This window comes from Hydra vulgaris, chromosome 12 (genome assembly GCF_038396675.1).
Source record: "Hydra vulgaris chromosome 12, alternate assembly HydraT2T_AEP".
NCBI lineage: Eukaryota > Metazoa > Cnidaria > Hydrozoa > Anthoathecata > Hydridae > Hydra > Hydra vulgaris.
The window spans coordinates 48,569,860-48,593,114 of NC_088931.1; the positions used below are offsets into that span (position 1 = coordinate 48,569,860).

General features: G+C 27.0%; 1 protein-coding gene across 1 annotated transcript; it reads left to right on the plus strand.

The window, feature by feature from the left end:
• Positions 1 to 10,937: 10,937 nt before the first annotated feature.
• On the plus strand, positions 10,938 to 13,015 carry LOC100212761 (retinal homeobox protein Rx-B-like). Its single transcript, XM_065813542.1, has 3 exons — positions 10,938 to 11,699; positions 12,212 to 12,378; positions 12,675 to 13,015. Exons 1-3 carry the CDS (start codon positions 11,471 to 11,473, stop codon positions 12,945 to 12,947), a joined length of 669 nt encoding a protein of 222 aa, XP_065669614.1. The 5' UTR covers positions 10,938 to 11,470; the 3' UTR covers positions 12,948 to 13,015.
• Positions 13,016 to 23,255: the final 10,240 nt, after the last annotated feature.

Here is a 23,255-nt window from a genome sequence, read left to right on the forward strand (position 1 = left end):
TTAATATATATTAATATATTTGTAAATATCCATGAAGTGTAATTACTATTTTAGAAATATTTCGATTGATTGAAATAAATTGATAGATAACACTCATTTCCAGTTACTTCAGGGGTTCCGCAAGATTCTATCCTTGGCCCTATATATTTTTTAATTTACATTAACTATCTCCTTAAAGTTCTCACATTTGAGGCGTCATTGTTCGCTGATGATATTATCATTTATTCTTTTCTTGATAAGAAGCCAACGCTCTCTGATTACTTGGAGGGGGTATTTGAGCTTAAAAAGGATCTTACTTCTGCTACAGTATGGGCATTTGCGGCTGGTGAACTTTAACTCAGATAAAACTCATTTTTTATGGGCTAATCATTATCGCAACAATCTAGATTTTGCTACATTTATGAACGGTAATGTACTCGATAAGTCATCTACCCTTCGACTTCTAGAATTAACTCTTACTTCCGATCTTTTTCGGATATCATATATCAAATCAATTGCAAAATTAGCATCTGCTAGGGTTGCATCTCTTTATCATGCTCGCCACTTTCTTACTCCGGATTTTATTCTTTATCTCTATAAATCTCAAATCCGTCCTTGTATGGATTACTGTTGCCGGATCTTTGAATGATGCTATTCTTTTAGACAAGGTGGAAAAACGCATTGTAAGCATAGTTGAACCTACTCTTGCAGCCAACCTTCACATCGACTACCATTGTCAAATTGTTGTAATGCTGCTTTTCTTTCTCTTTTTTATAAATACTATAATGGGAATTGCTCTAAAGAGCTAACGTCTTTTGTGATATCTACTAAAATTCATTCTCGTATTACTCGTCATTCAATAAGTCTCATATTTTTTATTGTAACTGTTTCTAAGTGCTCCAAAAATAATTTTATGGAGCACTTACTTTTTTTCATCAATTTTTTAGAATTTGCTCCCTTCATCTTGTTTTCCTCCTTTATATAATTTGCAAATAGTCGTCTTTTAATCGTTATCTTGCTTTATAAACTTCATCTTTTCTCTTCCAGTAACTTTCAATTCTAACAGTGGTTGCTTGCTGCCTTGTTGAAAGCGAATGTTTAAAAAAAAAGAGGTGTGGAGGAATATCAGCCAGAACAATTCTAATTTGATGCTTGATTTTGAGAAACTGTTGCATCAATTCCAATAAGCTGTTTCATCTTATTTAATAAATAAAAACAGTTTCTTTGCCTTGTTTTTTTTTAAACTTTTTTATAGATTAATTTTTTCTAAAATAATTTAACAATTTTTCAAACTTTTTTTTTTAAAAGACTGGAAATAAATTTTGACTATAAGTAAAGATGTTCTCTTTAATTTCATTATTAATGAGCCTAGAGTTTCCTTATTACCAGTTTTGCCATCTCTTTTTTCACAATGACTGTCATTTGACACTTCAAAAGCATTTTTTTTGTCAGAGTTATAAGTTTTGCTTTCAAACTATGGGACATTGCGACAATGTCTCCTTGAGAGGCAAATAAACTTTATGAATGCATCAAGTTTGATGTAAAAACAACTTATCCAAACATAATCATCATTGAAGAATAACACAATTAGCCAAATTCAATTCAGAATCAGCCACTCTCACCAAGCCTAAGTAAAAGATTCTAGTGTTTGTTTTTCTGGTAAGTGTTAAAGTTTAAAAATCTTCTGTTTTTCAAGGAAGCATATTCCTTGTTATGTCCATCCAGTGTTATGAGAAAACGATTTCAATTTAACAGCAATAAAAATAATTGATCTTTTAGCTTGTTTTTGACACTTGGAAAATAGTTTTTCATTAACTGTTTGTTGCTTTTTGGAAAATAATAATCTTTTTCTGTATTTGCTGACGAGATAAATGTGACGTAATGACGAGATAAATGTGACGTAATGACGAGATAAATGTGCTTTCATGATAAACGAGATAAATGTGCTTTCAAATGTGATAAATGTCCTAAATCCATCCAAAATTGTTCGTTTTAAAAAAACATTACCAATTGACTCTTTCTGAAAAACGAAGAAATTTTAGGTGTTGTTTTTGTCAAACAGATATTTGCATATTTTTTATTAATTTGTATGAATTTTTTATTCCATAATTTCGATCAAGGTGGTATCACATTCTTATTGAAGATCCAGTGAAATAAGATTTGTTTCCATATATCTTGCAAAATTTATTTTACTATTTTCAAAATAACTAGACAGTCATTAAGAAAATCGTAAAAGCTCAAACCACAATCAAAATCAATCCAAAACTGAATCTAAAAAGAAAGCAATAACATTAAATTAAATAAAACTAACATAGACCATAAACACAGGAATAAAACGATTAAACGCAAAGGAGTTAGAGGATTGCAGTTGGCAAAACAATTTAATATTTAATAAGGTCGAATGAAGTGAAAATGAAACTTGGCAAACGAAAGAAAAATAATAGGATTCTTAATAGAGTAATTAAAAGAGTAAAGAAGTAATTAAAATAAAAATTAACCGAGCTAGGAAAATAAGTATGATAAAAAAACATTTGATGGAAAGTTATTTAAAGTTAAAACTCAGACAGGCAAAACAGTAAACATTAATGAAAATTATAGCGAAAAAAATAAAGAAGCTGTTTATAGAAACTAAACTACGAACTAAAGGAAAATATGCAATAATGCAAATATGTTTTAAAATAAACTGATAACGTTTGATTTTTAAAAATACGTCAATATACAAAAGTGGTTTATAAAAAACTGATAACATGTGATTTTTATAAATTCTTTTACTTTCAGGTACTATTAAAATGAGTATAGTTCTGCTAAATGATTATGAACTGAACTTAATTAATTTTATTCAAACAAATAACTATCTCATTGGGAGAGATGTGAACTATTTTGGCAAAGCAAGTACAAAATAATTATTCTTATTTTAAAGCCAATGAAGTCAAGAAATTCCTAGAGAATTATCGTTTGACTGTATTTCTTATAAATATATATATATATATATATATATATATATATATATATATATATATATATATATATATATATAATTACATTATAAATTGTATTATTGGTGATTTGAATTTAAATTTTTTTTAAATATCAGTGTATTATAAAAATCTCTTATAACTATTTATAAAAAATGAAGCGATTCTTTTGATAAATAGACTAAAGTTACTGAAAAAAAAAGGCTTCAATAATTGATATCACAACAAACAATCTTTTTAATGAATGTCTAAAAACTATTAAAAGTGACATCTCCAATTATTTTACAATTTTATTTTTTATAAATATTAAACCAAAAAATACCAAATGAAAAGCAAACCTTTTTAAAACGCATCTAAAACGAAACAAATTTATTATAGTTTTGGGAACAACTATTATTGCTTCATTGGAAAGGTATTAAAAACACTTCATCTGACATTAACTTAGCTTACAACCTATTTCTAGATTCTTTTAATGAAATATACAGTTTCTGTCCAAATTATTACACGCATGTAGTTTGTTAATAACTTCTTGTTTTAAATGAGCTTATATGCAATACTTTTATATTTAAACATAGGTGTAATGACTTTTTATCAAGAGATTTTTTTTATACTTCAAATGTGTATTTATTTTTGATTTGCTTCCACAAAATTAATATAATTGCAACTCCAAGGTACTAATATAAGTATTTCTGTGCACAGTGGCGCAATATAGATGTTGATTAGACGTTGGGGCAACGTCTGTGTGCTATCTGGGATAGATGTGAACCTCTCGATCGGTAAGTTGGTATTATTTTATCACAAATAATACATTCAATATCATTTTCTATAAAATAAAAAAAGACCAGCACAGATGGATGTTCATTTTTTTCTTTTTTAATAGGTATGCTTCAATGATGAAATTTTAAAGAATAAAGTTCTGTTTTTGTCTCATTGTCACAAACAGAATTTATTAAAAACTTTTTATTACGAAAGTTTTTTTCTTGACTGCGTCATTCAGGCTGTTAAACACAAAAATGGTGATTTGGTCAGTCATTAGCGGATACTGGAAGTTTCTAAGTGGTAAAAAGTATAATGATGCAAGATCCAATGCAAACAAGTTCTAGAAAATCAGTTGATTACGAGCTCAGAGAATAGTTTTATGCAAGATGAAGCTCCCATTACAACATTATTTCACATTACAGGGACTGTTAAAATTTTCTTGTGAAATTTCCGTCTGTTTGTTTGGTTGGGTAATAGAAACAGTTACAATAACAAATATGAGACTTATTGAATGACGAGTAATACGAGAATGAATTATAGTAGATATCACAAAAGACGTTAGCTCTTTAGAGCAATGCCCATTATAGTATTTATAAAAAAGAGAAAGAAAAGCAGCATTACGACAATTTGACAATGGTAGTCGATGTGAAGGTTGGCTGCAAGAGTAGGTTCAACTATGCTTACAATGCGTTTTTCCACCTTGAACTTTTAAAAAAAGATCATTCATGTTTCGAATCATCATCCACAAATGCAGAAGACAGTACAATCTTGTATCGATAGCATGCCGCACTCAACAAAAGCTCTAATTACAGCTAAAGGTGGCAACAGAATATAAACATATGAATGCGTTAGTTTTAAATTTGTTCAAGAGTTAATAAATAAATATTTTTTCTATAACTACGATGTATTATTTGTGCTAAAAACTAAGTAATAATGTGTACAATAAAAAAATATGCCTTGTATCTAGTAAAAAAAATCAAAAAATCATATTATCAACTGTTATTTAAGAACACAGAATCTTATAGTGCATCTAATAAGAATAAGGACAGTGTGCTTGAAAGACTTAGAAAGAACTTTAAAAAGAAATACGATTCCACTTTATTTAGGCAATACGAATACGATTCGTACTAGTAACATCAAAACGAAGTCATTCATTTTGAAAAATGGCATCAAAATTAATGATGAAATCTTATATGATTTACATAAAATAGTAACTGAAATAAACAAAGTTTTGAATATTAAAAAAAACTGTAGACCACCAAGAGTTAATACTTGTTCAGGAAGTATCTAATCTTGGACCTCTTATTTTATTTCTATATATTAACGATCTCTATACGTATCCAATTTTGTTAGTAGAAGATACAAACTTATTCTTATCTTGCATATAATGCCCAGCAGTTTAACTTATATATAAATAAAAGTATAATATTAGGTTTAATGCATATTATATACTTATAATTAAGCTGTATATAGTGCAGTTTAGTTTGATAGCTGTATATGGTGCTGTTTAATTTGATAGCAGTATATTGTGCAGTTTTTGCTAACTACTAATAGAGCAATTCTTGTTGCCCAGCACAAAACAAATTTTTCATGTTGATGAAACATTATTAATCGAGCTGCAGCTGTGGCGCAGAGTTAAAGATCTGGCTTAGAACCAAGAAGTCTGGCTAGAGCTGGCATTGAACAAAACTGCGATTCTAAAGGAATATTAAAGAACAAGGTTTAAATTGAAAAGAAAACTTAATTATTTTTAATAAAACTTGTAATCGTATTTTTATTTTGAAACAATTTTTTGATACAATTACAAAATAATAATACTTGTAATTGCATTTGGTTTTGTAATTGTATTTTTGTTTTAGGAACACATTGATATCATAATCATTTGTTTTTTGGTGTCAATTTGTAATTTTAGTTCATGTGCTTTGATGTTGTTTAGTATAAAGTATAAATATCTTTTATACTTTTAACAACATTTTTAAAAGTGTATTTTTTCGTTATTGTTTATAGTTATTAAGGTGCTACAAGAACTTATTGGTCTCTCCAAGACCTAACGTTCTCTCCAAAATCTAACAATCTTATTACAGAGAACCATTTCGAGAGATTATTGCCTACTTCAGTGTTGCACATCCAGAATGCATCTTCGCATCAGCCCACAGCTAATAAGCTAGATAAATCAATACAACACCCATAAAGTGGTCTTATCGGCGATATCCCAATCTGCTTACGGTGTGCGTTGGTTTCGCAACAAGCACTAACCCTCATACCTAATCCACAGAGTTTTGGTAGGAGCCAAACGCAAGCCTAAAATTCATATAGCAATCGAGAGGTAGATGCAAAGTAGTTAAAAGATACAAAGTAGTTATGGTGGATAGGTAATTTATAAAATAATTTAAGTGACAAAAAAAAGAGTTGTATCTATGATTAATATGGTAAATGAATAATATGGTATAATTACTGTTAATCAATTATAGGTGTTAATTAATAAAATTTGTGTTATAAATTTAATAAATATAATATTAATATTTGCTTATCTGACGTGCGTATTTATATCAGAGTTGCATATTGAGGTGAGTTAAAACGGGTTAACAGTGTTAAATTGGTTTAATGTGGTCTAATACTATTTTTGCATATTATAACTAAGTATTAATTTCAACGATTTAAAATAAGTGCCAAAATGATTTAGGTTGGTAAATTTAAAAAGGTTTTAACAAAAGGGATTGGGTGCGATTAATTAGATTACAACATTTCATATACTTAGCGTTCTTTTATTGTTATTTTTATCATAAATTTCGTTCAGAGTATTATTCAATCAGTTTAACTATGTTTCTTTTAATTAATCGGTGGATTTATTAATTGATTAAAGTCCATAGTTAATATTATATACATCTGTTCAACCATATTTCTTCATATAATGTTTTGCATTTTCGCGCACTTAAAATTTGACTACAAATTTCTAAGCGCGAAATAGATGTATAGACTATTATTCACGTAATGATTTCACTGATTAACTACAATAAACATACTTAAACTAAATAAACAATGCACTAATAAATAAATAAATAAATAAACAATGCACTGTGCTAATTTTTTTTGCATAATCAAAATGTTCACTAAAACTTATTAAACGTGCTAAATGCACGATGGCGATGAAGAGGTTTAAATTTGGTTTATCATAAAACAAAGAACATTGTTAAGAAGAAACTAAGTTGATATACATTTAAGTGTATATCAACTTAATGTTTTTAATATTCTTTTTTTTATGATCAAATATAAAATCAGTTCTTCATTGGTTTCCTTTCATGATTTGTATTTGTCAAAAGATAAAAATAAATAAATGATATATAATAATATATAAGTAAATGATATACAACAATATATATAAATTATATATAATAATATATATAAATGGTATATAATATTATATAAAATGATATATAATAATATATATAAATGATATATATATATAATATATATAGATATAATATATATAGATATAATATATATAGATATATATATATAATATATATAGATATATATATATAATATATATAAATGATATATAATGATATATAATAATATATATGATAATGAATAAATAAAAAATAAATAAATGATTTTTTTAAGTAGCCATTTTTTCAAACAAATTTCAGTAACTTTTGCATGGCTTTTCGCGGACCATTTTAATGGAACAAAATAGTTTTACAAAAATTTTCTCCAGATTAAATTCGGCGTTGTCTCTACAACTCTTTTAAGCAGAAGCTTAAAAAATAATTTTTACAATTGATGATTTATTAATATACTTTTAACAATTTTTAGAAATTCTTTTTTTACCCGCTACTTATTGAATAACTTGTTGAGAGCAATTATATGGCATCGATTTTTTCTTTATCGTTCATCTTTTGTATTTTTTAGTAGAATTTTCATTTTTAGTATAACATTTATAATATATATAAAAATTTAATAACGTTTATTTTAGCGGTTCTCGACGACAAGACCTAAGGGTTTTTTTAAATGTAAATGTAATATAGAACAAAACGATAAAAAAAAAAATGGTGGACAAAAAAAGCTAAAAGAAAAACGAAAACGACTTGCGCGAACCAAAAAAATAAATGTTCCACAGCAAACACTATTTAATTTAGAAAAAATTTAAGCATCACTAAGTGACGTAGTTAATGATACAATAATTAAATGATCTTACGGTTAAAAAGAAATAATAACTGCAAGTGATGTTAAATTTTTGAGAAAGATATAGGTGAAAAGCGCCTATAATGGCATTATTCAGTACACTGAAGACCAAGAACAAAAGTTTTGATATCGATACATTCCTTGTTACATGTAGAACAATAATAACTCTAGGAGTTTTCATTAGTTTTATTTTTTTATTAGTTTTCTTATTTAAAAAAAAAGCGCAAGTATGCGCTTTTTTTTTAAGTCCATCATAGGCAACTACTGCTCCTATGATGGCATAGGGGAGGCTGGGGCTGGTTAGCATCGAGGGTAACTTGACAATTTCATTAAACCTTAGAGTCTTCATTTAGAAATTCCAGAAATTAAGCGTAATCATCCTAATTTACCCTTTCATGCTACACAACAGCAGTGTAGAACTTTGCGCATGCGCATAAAAGGTATTGCGTTTTATGTGTTTTTTGAGGTATTGCGTTTCATGTGAATTTTTACGTCACTAAAAAATTTTTAGTGAAGTAAAAATTCCTTTTTGCTTCACTAACTAATACTTTGTTTTTATAGAAAAAAAAGAATTTTTCCAACTCGTCAATATTGCAACACATCTAACTCGTCAGTATGCCATCATAGGATGAAGTCATCATTTTCATTTAAACGAGCTATGTCTGCCTTGTTCAAAAGATAAAATCAAAATAATTATTCCACTAAATGCACAAAACTTGGAAATAAAATGCATGAAAATTTCATTTCTGCACAGTTGATAATAAAATCACAATCTTAAATATATAAAGGGATTAAAAATACAACAGCACATCCCAAAATCAATTTTTGTTGATTATAAAAGCAATATTTGTGCATAAGGGACATATTTTTACTGAAATTAAAACATGTAGGTTTAATCACTTTTTTGCCATAACCAATATTTATGAAAATATGACTAGTATACCATCATTATCGCTATGCCATCATAGGCACCTTTCCCCTAAGCCTGGAAAGTCAAGAAGCGTGTTCAGAAGTTAACGGTTATTTAAAGTGTATATCGCCTTTCGAATGTTTAGTTTTGTGTGCAATATTGGTAAAAGTAATTGCAACTATATATCAAAGAAATCATGCGAACGCAAGAGGTATTTTAATTAGTTGATAAGTTGAAATTGCTGCGTCTTCGTTGGAAGGATATTTTGAATAAAGCAAAATTGGTTGGAGAAACTATGAAAATATCACCTGTATTTATATCCATAAGCTCTTATATACTAAGATATTATTGGCTTGATATAGAAACAACCGCAAATAGACATAAAGATAACAAGTAGCGTCCGTTATTGACCAACATTTTTGGGTATCAAAGTACGACTTATACGTAGACTTTAACTAAGGTTTTCAAACCTATTACCCAACACTTGTATTGCATTAAGAATATTTTTTACAGTTTTAGTGATTTGACGTTTTGTTAACAAAAAAACGTTATTTGTATAACGATGTGTCAAGAAAAACAAATTTTGATATTAACTGAGAACTTGTACGTCAACCCTACTTTCTGCCTCAAATATTTTAGATGCTATTAATACTATTTGAAAGAATGAATAATAGTTGTGCATATGGTTTAACTTCCTCCAATAAAAATTGCGTAACTCACTTTCTTTCCCTATTGTATAAATACCTGAAACTTTTAACAAAGTGTGCCAAGTTTGACTACTGATTCTTTTTTTATACTTCTATCTAATTCTTGTCCAAAAAAAAAAAAAAAAAATTAATCGATTAATCAAATTCAGTAAAATTCAGTAAAATTCAGTAAAATTCAGTAAATATCGAAAAGAGAATGAAGAGTAAAAAAACTCCACTATTTGGAAATTTAAGATATTTAACTAAAAAAAAAAATGTATATATATATATATGTATGTATATAAAAGAAATAATCAAGTACATTTTTTCCCAAAACTTCAGCGCCGACTTAACTGCTTTGTAATTAAGCTAAACTGCAATCTTTCCCGCCTTGCAAACACATAGGCGTCTTTTTTATTATTTCCTTTTTCTCTGACTATCTATCTATTGAGAAATATTTGAGAATATTATTAACAGTAAATTTTTTCCCTATGACAGCAAACAAAGTTAGGATTAATTTCAAACCATTATTTAAGTTAAAATTGGCTTTGGAGTTTACGTACATCTTTTTTTTTTTAAAGTATTGTTTAAGTTTTTAATTGTTGTTACGATTAAACAGATAATTGTTATTTGTTTCTTTATGTTTTAGAATTTATATAACTGAGCCTAATAATCGCTTAAATTTTGACAAAGTGTGAATAAATAAGTTATTAAAATATTTTAGCAATTTATCTTCCGAACAACGCGCAAAAAATTGTTCTAAACACTATTAAATAGAAATCTCTTCTCTGGTAAATTAGTTTATGTTAATTACTTTCACAAAATAAATCATTATGTTTTTAAATGAATCAACCAATAATCTCTCAAACAATACTTAAAACAGTAAATATACTTAGACTATCAAGCTGTTTACATAACTTTTTTACTAATCTTTCAAACTTAAACATATCAATCGCCAGTAGGCGTACACTCGAAATAGATAAGTGATATTACAAGGTTGCTTGTTTGCTCAAAATTTAACAAACAAAGTCTTATCGCTTTGACGTAACAATAAAATTTAGGATTTAAACTTTCTAATTATAAAAAATAAAAATAAAAATTTTTGTAGGAAGATCGCTTAATTTATAACAGAAAATTGTTGTAAAACTAAAATAATCATATTCAATCAAATTTTAAAATTTTATTACCAGTGAACTAGTTTCATGACAGTTAATGTTTTAATAAATCCGATTTTAAACTAATTAAATTAAAATAACTAACAAAAGCATTACCTCATAAAAAATATTTTAACGCATTTAAAAACGCAGATAAAACTTACTCAACAATACCTGGGCGGAAACCTTTTTTATTCTGAAATTAAAGATTGTAACATTGTTATTAATCAGCGATAAATTAATCCAATTAATTTACAATATAGTCTACGTTATTTTATATATAAAGGATGTGTCGTGTTTTGGTATCAAATAGAAAATAAATGACCACTGACATTAAAATTGCGACAAATCATTTAACAGACTTTGAAAAAAAATTTTTTATTGTATTGTCTCAATAAATTTTGGTTGGAAAGTCCGGATATCTTATTTAATCCTTCGTTTTATTTCATAACAAAAACATTAAACGTTTTGTTAAAATTTAGGTAGAGCAGAAACCAGTTGACTATCGTTGCCGAGTTCATTCATAAAAACCCAGAAAGAAAGCAAATAACATTGTCTTTTTAGTTGACTACCGACTAATATTGGTGGCTGAGCTACACAAAGTCTGCGCATCACAATTACTTCAAGATAACAGAATTAAGTTTGACAATAGTTTACTTTGCTCAATGAGCCATTTGTTTAAAAGATTAACTTAAAGTGAAGTGCTGTTTCCAGTGAAGTGTAGTTACAAGTGAAGTGTGGTTTGGATTAATAACAAGCGATCAAAAACTGTATGTTCATTTTTGAAAAAGTCAGTATCAACTACATAAATTAGCATAGACAATGTCAAGGGAAACAAATTTATCGTTTTCTGTAGAAAATATTTTAAAACATAAGCACAAAAAAGATAAATGCCTAATCTATCATGAATCAAATAAAAAAACCACGGAGGTTGAACATTTTGAACGGAACTCTCTATGGTTAATTAACCCAACCAACCTATCATTTAGTATCAATGATTTTTCAAAACAAAGAATTTCACCTGACGGACGACTTTTAGATAAATTAAATGGTGAGTAAATTTCTTTATCGTTTTTTTTATTTTTTTCAGTACTTTTAGTAAGTATGGAATGCAGAGGATGCTGTACAAACAATTTTTATATGAATTAAGATGCGCTTTATAACAAAGAAAATCTTGCGGATATTAATCACGCGTCAATTTTTTATAAACATACTCAAATAAGTCAAATCAAAACCAATATATATATATATATATATATATATATATACATATATATACATATATATATATATATATATATATATATATATATATATATATATATATATATATATATATATATATATATATATATATGTATATATATATATATATATATATATATATATATATATATATATATATATATATATATATATATAAACTACTTTTTGATTCGATTTTTCAACTTTTTGTTTTACTATAATGGTATATACTAATATACACTATAATAAATATAGTTGTGTTGTAAATAAAGAAAAAAAAATAGCAGACTTCTTGACTATTTTTATACACAATGATAGAAAAACAAGATCATCTTTACGGTCGAAAACATCGGAGAGTTAGAACCGCATTTACCCATCATCAGTTGACAACTTTAGAGAGAACGTTTGAAACTAGTCATTATCCAGATGTTGTTCTTAGAGAAAGATTAGCCTCGTTTACAGGATTAGCCGAAAGCCGAATACAAGTAAGTAACTGAAACCATTATATATATATATATATATATATATATATATATATATATATATATATATATATATATATATATATATATATATATATATATATATACATATATATATATATATATATATATTTTTTTTTTTTTCTTTTCTATATATATATAATATATATATATATATATAGTATAAGAAATTACATATTTATATAATATAAGAAATTATATATATATATATATATATATATATATATATATATATATATATATATATATATATATATATAATTTCTTTTTATTTATAGGTATGGTTTAAAAACCGTCGAGCAAAATATCGAAAACATCAACTTTATGACTCGTCAACCACTGAGCTTAACGATGATACAAAATATTTTACAGACAATAAAAAATCTCACAAAAAAGAAAATATATCAAGAACTGCAAAACCTAAACATATTCACCATTTATACTCTGAAAAAACAACAAGCTTACCAAACCTGCCTGGATATAATAACTTAACAAACTTTAAGTCAGTAATAAAATCACCAACAATTTATGGAACTTTGATATCATTTTGAATTATTTATATTTTATATAACTTTGTACAAATAAATATAATTAGACTAATATATTATTGCTAATTACATCGATTCCATAATTACAAGGATTTTGAGTGTTTAACCAATAAAAAATTTTAAATTCTCTTCATAACCATCAGCCCAATAGCGTTTTGATTGCAAAAAAAAAATGCCTAAGTAGCAATGACAGTATCTACGATTTTTTATTTAATATCTAGCGAATGAACTGAATTCAAAATTTAAATGTTCATACATTTAGTACCTATTTAGGATATTTTTTTATAATTAAAATAGTTAATCTTTTAGTTAAAATTAAATTTAGATCAAATGAATTTTTTAACGCAGACCGAATTTAAACAGTCAGAAAATCTTAAACAGACCAGAAGAAAAAACTGAAGAAGCTTAAAGCAGAGTAGAAGCTTAAAAAGGCACCAAATATGCACAAAGTAAAGATTTTAAAAACAACTTACAATATGTGCCTAATAGATAAGTTATAAATAGATGTGATTGAATATTGGATTACATATCTCTATTGTTTATGTTTTTTTTTTAAAAAAGAAATGCTTTTAGCTCATTGATTTTAAAATTCTGATCTAGATTAATATCAATTTATTATTGTTTAAGAAATTAATATTATATGTAATATTTTATGTTTTAGTAGTTGCTTTGGCTTAGTTTAAGTGCGAAATTTTGAGAGATGTTGCGAGTTGGTTCTTGAAATGTTGCGAGTTTGTTCTTGAAATGTTGCGGGTTCGTTCTTGAAATGTTGCGAGTTTGTTCTTGAAAAAAATAGTTGTCATCTTTTCTCTCGATACAAATAAAAAAATGCAGTTAAATGTAAACTAAAATTTTGAAGAACTTAAAGACGAGTTTTCAATGGATAAAACTATTTTTAAAATTTAAAAAAAAAAAGGTTTTATCCACAACTTTATATATCTATTTAAAAACCTTTTTCCACAATTTTATATATTTATTTTGCAGTTAAAGCTTAGAAAGTCATAAAGAAATATTTTCAAGGACGGAAAGAGGAGAAGCAAACAGGGCGCAGCGATTAGAATACTGACTTCTAAACAAAAGATCCATTGTTCGATGCTCATTCTGGCTGTAAAAAAGCGATATCGATTAGGAAAGTAATGCGAACAATAGATCCACTTCTGTGGTGTACTGAGACAATAAACTTGATGCTCTTGGAGTATTTTAAGAAACACACACACAAAGACATGATTATATATTTCTAAACACAAATTCTCTTTTATTTACAGAACTATGCAAAAAAAGAATCGAATAAAAACTTTCAATTTTAATACTATCTATGGAAAATACAAAAAATTTTCAAAAAAAAAAAGATCTTGGTACTGATTGTTGCCAACTTTCAAAACTTTTCAAAATTAATCATATTTTCTAGTTAAACATAGGCTTACTATGGAAAAAAATACTATTGAGGTACAAAATTCAAGGAAAAAAAATTCTATCATTACTTGAAAAAAAAAAAATACAAATAAAATAATATCTTTATAAATAATATACCTTTTGTGCTGAGATAAGAGGCTTACGGGGCTAACATATTATCGGGACCGCAGCATAAAATTTCCAAAGATTGTAAAAAAAAAAAAAAAAAATAATAATAGTAATAATAATAATAATAATAATAATAATAATAATAATAATAATAATAATAAGAAGAAGAAGAAGAAGAAGAAGAAGAAGAAGAAGAAGAAGAAGAAGAAGAAAAAGGAGAAAAGTGGATTATTTTAAAAGAACTTTTTTTATAAACAAAATAAATTTCGCTGTTCATATGACAGTGAATCATATGTGTATGCATACGATTAGGGGTCGTCCATAAAGTACGTACGTTTTTTTTCGTCGCCATCCCCCTCCCCCCCCCCCCCGCATTTTGCAATACGCTTTTTTGAGTACCCTCCACCTCCCTAAAAGTACCTACGCATTTAACCTATTTATCTAATATTTTATGATTTTTTTTTTAATTTAGAGTCTCCTTTCATATATAATCAACCCACTGCCCTCACATCTCATATACGCCATCTGCAGACCCCCTCTTCCCCTCCGAGCGTACGTACTTTATGGACGATCCCTTACTACTAATTGTACTACCTTGTTGGTTTAACAATTAATTACGATAATTAACTACAACTATTAACAAAAATTATAAAAACTATTAAATGAAAAAACAACTTCGTTAGATATAAAGAATACAAGACAAGGAATAAATTCTTAAACATAAGAAATTAGGTTTAATAAAAAAGAGTATATATTAAATTTCAAAGCTTTTATTTGATTTTAAAATTTCTCTTTTTACATAAAACTTGAATGAATTTATTAATTTCACCATATTGAAACAATAATTTTAAAGTTGCTCCATATCTTAGGTCTTCGATGTGTTATGCATAACACATTTATTTAGAGAATACCGCATGACGATTTTTTTATATTTAGTTAATCTCAAGCAGCCTGTATTCTTAAGCCAATAGCTTTTTACGTTTGTTGGCATTATTTGGTTACATTGGAGTTGCTGTTGGGTCAATAGAACTGTTTCAGCTGCTGTAACTTTATTGGTTTTGCATTTGTTTATAAGTAACCAGAAATAAATAGTGATTGCACTCGCGTCAACCAGCTTTTTACATTACTTTTTTAACTTTTGCGTTATCAATAGAGGTTAATTACATTCCTTTCCAGGTAAAATACTTCTTTGAACCAGTATATACTTGCAATTCAATGCAGTTTTGATAATATGTTAACCACACGCATTTATTATTGCTTGACCAGTAAAGTGTTGCGGTTGGCCGTATATAAGAACTGCGTTGGCAAATAAGTATCTTATCTGTTTAATTCTGGTATTGTACATGTTCAAATTGTTTAATGTTACCTTTTCCCATTTTTTTATTACTAAATTGCAGCCGTTAAGTTTGCCTAAAAAAGAGATACCACGTCACGATAACATATTAGTGGCGAACAAATTGCTTGTAAAACATTACCGCACTGCAAGTAGATTGGAAACACTGTTTAAACGGTGTTACTAAAAATGCCAATAAATATAAGCAGTAATATTTTACGTCCATTCAACTTTATTTGTTTCAATGATAAAATGTTTATTAAAATACTTATGTTGTCCCATAAGTATTTTTGAGTTAAACTTTTTATGGATTTTATTAATTTACCATTTGACAACGGAAGCAAGGTAAAGCAAGGTAGTATATGCTGTTAAGAAGACTTTGGTTATTTACAACTTTTTTTTCCTTTAAAAGATAATTTAAAATATTCAACTATTATAACACCTTTGCTTTCTTTACTATAATAGTGAAGAACGCAGAGGTGCATTTTTTACTGTTTGTACTTTGAGCTTATGGTTGTCTTTGAAGTTACTTGATCTTTTTGTTTGTTTTCCACTCTTTTATACCATTGTTTACCATAAAAACGGTTGAATAAATTGTTTGCTCAAATTTTATGGACGAAAAAAGCTTGCTTGACCCTCTTACTGAAAATTATTTTCTATATTAATCTAAGATACCAGAGTAAAAAAAAGTGTCAGAAGTGCAACTAGTAATACGAGGGAAAGGGTTGGGGGGGGTTGGGAGGAGCCATTTGACACATTTCAGTTGGGTGATTTATAGATTGGAGGACTTTTTTATTATTATTATTTATGAAAAAAGTTGGTACTTTTTAAGGAATTTTCCTCCCCTCTTTTTATTCCTATAATCCCCCTGAGTCTAATATGTCAACGCAACAACAACATAAAAAAATGAGAAATCATATATCTACATTTTTTGTTTTAACTTTTTTTCTGCTTTGAAAATCATCTTTTATTTATTGTTAATATTTTTGTATGCTTTTCATCTATTGATTCCGAAGTTGCAAGTATTTTACTTATAATTTTGTTATTTAACACGTCAAAGCTTAAACACGCTATTCTTGAAAATTTCTCGATCATGATTACATCATTCGGTCAGAATAAAATTTTAAGAAAAGGTAAATAAACAGTTAACTATAAAGAAAAATACAATAGAACTTTAAACAAAATGTGACGTTAATGATTTTCATCACAGAAAATTTAACTTTTAATGGGAATATGTTTTTAATATCTCCTTTTTTTTAACTGTGAAAATTGATATTTCAGTTATAACAAAATCAAAACATTAAAATAATGCTTTGACTTTCAAGAGTTTTGAATGTCTGCATTTTTGTATACGTTTATATTCTTTTTGTCTTTGTAGATAAATGTAACACAAAGTCAAACTTTGTTTAAGTTAAATAATGATTTAGTAAGTAAAAAAATGTTTTCAATTCATTTGGAAATTTTTTGCTGTTAATTTGTAGCGTAGACAACTTGAATGAGGCAATTTGAACGAACGAGACGATTTGAAAGAACGAAACGATTTTAAAAATTTGATGTAGGTTTTAAAACCAGCTGGAGACATTTATGTGTTCCGTACTTAAATTTAAATTAGACTGGCTAAGTATAGTCTATGCTTCACTAACAAATAATCTGAATTGACTTGCTTACTCCACTTCTAAATAATCTGAATTGGCTAGTTTTTTAAATCTAAAGCCAGTTAACTAATACCTTGTAAAAGTTTATATTTTGTACATAAAAATTTTTTGAAAAGATTTGAAAATATAATTTTTGAAAAAGATTTGAAATTATAATTTTTAATATATAGTTTTGTTTTAAGAGTTTTTTAATTAAACTTTTATTTTCGCACTTATTTTAAAATAGAAAACACATCAGACTATGTCTTAATTTGTTCAAACAAATGTTTTGATTTTTCCAATCCTCAGTTGCTGTTGTTTAAGAACTAAATAACAATGTTTCAACTTTTTTTATATGTAGATCGTGACGTAATTTATGAACGACCTCATTTAAAACATTATTGCTTTCTAATCAAATGTTTGACTTCCACCATTTAGTTAGTTTGTGTTTAATAAATTTTTTTCTCATTTCCGAGGTTCTCTTACTTATTTTGTTATTTATTGAAAATAATATTAATATTAAGGCTACCATGAAAAAACACAACCCGGAGAACTGTAAATGTTCTGTATTTCAATAAAAGATTTCAATACATTAAATACATTTAACTTGCAAAGGAATAAAGCAAAAGCATAAAAGAAGATAATCATTACTATTTGATGTCTTCATGTGCTAACATTTAATACTATTCGAGCTCCAATTTTACTGCAACCTTTTTCTCCTGAACATGTGCCAGGTGATTTAAAAGTCATTTAAACAGTTTTGCACCTAATTTCTAATAATAAATAGGTATTAAAGCACTTAACTTACATTAAAAAGTAGCAATATATTTATATATTATAACTTATCTATAGATTAAAAAACTAATTTACTCACAATATTGTGTTATCTTCATTTTACATTTTTACATTATTAGTTTTTATTATTCTTGATTAGATTGTTAAGCTAACATCATTATTCAATTTAATTCTAACAATTAACTCAACCACATCGCTTTTTATATATGTTAGAATATTTAAAAAAACTGAACAAATGATAATAATGATGATGAGAATAGTTATGATTATACACTTATTGGCATAATTAAAAGGAAATGTTTAATCAACTATGATTTAAACCTAGTCACGCAAAATAAATGTCAGGTCAAAATCGTAAAATAAGTATAAAATTGAAACCAAAATAAATAAAAATAAGTGAAGTAAACAAAGGAATAAAACACTAAACACTATTAATAATCGAAGTTAAGTTATATAAATAAAAATTTCTTTGAATCTATAACTAATATTGCTTTTCTTAATAAGAAAACAAATATTTTAGATTAAAAACAAATAAATCAAATTGTTAACAGCATCACGAAATGGTAGTAATATAGTCAATTATATAAATAACTTGTTGTCCCAATATGCCCCACAAAAGTCATTTTACTGAAATTAATACTATTCAAAGAGCTCAATTCCAAATATTATTTTAAAACCTGATTCTAAAAAAGGATAAAATATACTGTCTGAAAAATATAAACTTTTATAAATAAAGGAAATTCGCAAGTACTAATGCATTTTGGTACTTTTAATGCATTTTGGTATTTCTGAAACTACATTTTTTTAATTATGATAAAGCACAATAATTTAAAATATTTTATCAAAAAAATTTTTTTTTTTTTTTTTAATTTTCAGCTGAGATATAAGGCTTCGGGCATAACTGTCCCGATCTACCCCAGTATGGCCAAGTAATAATCACACAAAGTACAGCTAGCAAAAACACGGTGTTAGAATTGTATTTAGAGCTGGTAAACCTTTTCCTTGTGAACCTCTTTTATGTAGACTTAGCGCTTTAAATATTCTCAAACTTAACATTCATCTAGTTTTACAGTTCATCTATAAAACAAAATGTTGACAGACATGGCCACCTGTTATTATACGGCGTGAATTGTTGCATTTTCCGTAAAAGATTAAGAGGCCAATTTTTTTTACGGTTTATTTCTAAATTTTGAATTATCATAATTCAAAATTTAGAAATAAACCGTAAAAAAAATTAGCCTCTTAATTTTTTAGTTTGTTTAATTTTTTAATTTGTTAGTAAATCTTTCATACACAATTATTATGTATGAAAAATTTACTAACAACAACAACGATAACAATATATTTACCAGTGAATATTATATAAAGGTGTTGAATAAAATATTGTATCATAATATAAGTATATTCACATAATAATCAGTTCAGAGTATATATGTAATATACTCTGAACTGATTATTATGTGAATGTATTCTAACTGATTGCCTGCTTCATTATATTCCATTAGAGAGTGGAGTAATGAAATAGACACACAGACAGTCTATTATTATTACTGTATATAGTCGAACTGCTTTTTTATGCGATGTTATTTAAGTGGAGATAATTCCAATAATAAATGTAAATGAACTTTATATTTAAAAATAACTGTGTTACATTTTTTTGATTTGTTTTAGTAATAAAATGGTTAATAAATGTGTTGTAACAAACTGTAAAACTGGCTACTCTAATGGTCCAAAAAAGTCAACATTTCATTTTCCTGAAGAATTTGATTTGCGAGAACGATGGATATACTTTGCTAATAGAAAAGATTGGCATCAAAATATTCAGCTATTTGTGTGATTCATTCTGATGAAAAATTTATTAGTTACGGAAAAAGATGCACATTGAAATGAAATCTTCTTCCAGTTTCAACTATTCAAACTGATGAAATAAGTGGATCGTTGACCCTAAGGGCTCCAAAGTTGCCCCGAAAAGAACCAACTTTGAGATATCTAGGAAAAGATGAGTTTAAAGATTTTCAAAGTGTTGATAAAATAATTAATCTTGATTCTTTGAAAAAACAACATTCTCCGCCAGGTTTTACATTTAAAAAAGTTCATGATAGTGTTGTTTATTACAAACTATGTTTTGATGAAAAATCAGGTATAACAACTGCTTTTGAGTCAATAACTGTAAATAAAGATCTTTATGTTTCATTGTCATATAAAGGCTATCATATTTCTTTACCTGAATGGTTTTGTAGTGGTCATAATTGCAAATTAACAAACTGTAGTATGTTAGAAAATTTTCCTGTCTATATTAGAAATAAAGCCAATGATATGAATTCAATTTTGACAGAGTTAAATGAAATTAGATACTATTCTCCTCAAGGCAGACCTCCATATTCTGCTTCCATTATACGTTATGCGCTAATTTTACATCACACTTCAGCACAGTCTTATAAGTTATTGTTAGAACAACTACCTTTACCATCTTTTAGTTTACTTAGAAAAATCCAAAGTGGTGATGTAAATGCGTATAAAGCTATAACAGTTTTGTTACAAAAACATTGTGTATCAAGTGGTTGTGTGCTTCTTGTGGATGAAATGTATCTTTAGAAATCAGCCCAATATCAAAGTGGGAAATATATTGGTGAAGATTCAGAAAGTAATCTTTATAAAGGTGTTGTTGTTTTTATGATTGTAGGGCTTCAAAAAGCTATTCCTTATGTTGTGAGATCATCACCTAAAGTTTGCACAACAGGATCATGGTTGAAAAAAGAAATTGATGAGTGCATTACCTCATTGCACCAATCAGGTTTTAAAGTAAGAGCTATTGTTACAGATAATCATTCTACCAATGTTAATGCATTTTCAGAGTTACATAAATCATAAACTGGAGATGGAAAACTATTTATTTATCATCCAGCTTATAATGGAGTTTAAAAACATATCTATTATATGATATAATCCATTTAATAAAAAATGTTAGGAATAACTTGTTGAATGGAAAAAAATTTGTTTTCCCTTCTTTTTCGTTTGATTTCTTCAGAGACAAAGTTGAAGTTCCAGCTGGTTTTATTACTTGGGATTTATTACATATAGCTTATGAAAAAGACCGATTATTAAATGGAAACTTGAAAAAAGCGAGGAAAATTAATAATCAGGTCACTCATCCTGTAAACAATAAACAACTACAGCTGCGATACTAAGTTATTATCCTGAAAGAAATGATGCAGCACAATTTTTATCATTGTTTCATAAGTTATTTATCACACTTAATTCAAAGCAGATGTTTAATACATCCAATCAGCTTGGCAATGCGGCTGTAAAAGGAGATAAAAAACCCACATTTTATAGAGAAATAGCAAATTGGATTGAAATTTGGTCAACATGTAAGTATTTTACTTTAAGCAAACAAACTTCTCATGCTCTTATCACAACATTACGTGCAACTACATCTCTTATTGATGATTTGCTTTAAGAAAGCTATACACTTGTTCTTACTTCCAAGTTACAAAGTGATCCTTTGGAGCTACGTAAGTATAGACAAATGAGCAGTGGTCGATTTCTTGTAAGTCTTTTAGAAGTTTGCAACAGTTAAAAGATTTTAGCAGTAAGAAGGCTTCTAAAGTAAGATATTAATTTCTGGGATAAAAATATTTATCAAAAATTTGAATACTCTACATTAGAAAACATTATGCAAGATATTGCATTGTTGTCTTCAGAGAAATTAGAGTGTTAGCTTTCTAAAGATAGCATGAAAGTTGCTGTTACTATAGCAGGCTACATTGCTAAAAAATTGAAAAAAAGATTTAAATATCTATCTTGTGGTCAAAAAATGGTTTCTACAAACCAAGATGTTTTTAATAACGAATATCTGAAAACATTATCCAGAGGTGGACTTATATGTTCAAGTCGATCCTTGTCTGATTTTATTTGTCATCTTTTTAGTATTCTAGATATTATTTCTCCTATTCTAATCAAACATTGAAGTTATTCTTTATCAATTAAAAGTTTTGCAGAACAAATTTTTAAGATTTATTATAGCAGTGTTGATGCGAGAATCACCAAGAATGAGAAATTAAAAATGTATCTCGAATTGTCATTAATATTTTTTGTAACAATTTACAAAAAGAAACTACAGATTCTGTAAGATCAGGGAAAAGAATTTAAAAAAACACAAAGAACTGATAGCTAATGCTAATAAAAGATTTTTTTTATCAAATCCTTAATACATATAAAATTACAAACCTTTGTTTTTATTTCCTCATAAGAGTTTTAAGTAGTCTTTGCATTATGTAAGTTTGTTTTAGTAGCTTTTTGATACATAGCTATTTGAAAGCCTATTTCAGTATTTCATATGTTAATGAAATATACTGAAACAGGGAATCAGTTAGCGAAAAATATTGAATAGAGCAATTCCACGACCGTCTCACAAAAAATGAAAAAATTAAACGAAGCCAATATACATAGTACTATATATCAGTAGAAAGCTCTACTTTTCCTCTTTCATAAAATATATAGTTTGTTATAGTATGCCGCTATCATAAAAAATTATATGGGCTGAAACAGAAGGTAAAAATAGGCGTTTTTGCGATAATTTCAATCGTTTTTAATCGCCGAAGTTCAATTGAGCCTATAAAAAGTTCAAAAACTTTCTTGCTCATTGCAATCAGGTTTTTAGCTGCACTAATCATTGCTATTTATGATAAAAACATACTTATTGCCAGACGAATTCAGAATACCATTTATTTTAATCAAACGTTATTACCACTATTGTCACGCTGTGACATGTCACGCTGTGACAATTAGGGTACCAATAGTTTTATTTTTAAGACAACCAATAAAATTTAGGATTTCAAAATTCCAGCGCAATGAGAACTCTATCTAGTACATCTAAATAAATACTAACATGTTTAAAAAAATAATTAGCTCAAGTTATTTTTAGAATCTTTTTATGTCACTCCGTGACGTCACGGTGTGACAATTTTTTAACAAAATTTAAAACAATATTTAAAACTGCTTAACTGAAACTACAATTTAGTTATT

Excerpts from the sequence above, each read along its gene's own strand:
- LOC100212761 (XM_065813542.1), top strand. The coding sequence starts at position 11,471 with ATGTCAAGGGAAACAAATTTATCGTTTTCTGTAGAAAATATTTTAAAA. Across the intron at positions 11,700-12,211 it reads ACTTTTAGATAAATTAAATG|AAAAACAAGATCATCTTTAC; the intron begins GTGAGTAAATTT and ends ACACAATGATAG. Across the intron at positions 12,379-12,674 it reads TAGCCGAAAGCCGAATACAA|GTATGGTTTAAAAACCGTCG; the intron begins GTAAGTAACTGA and ends TTTTATTTATAG.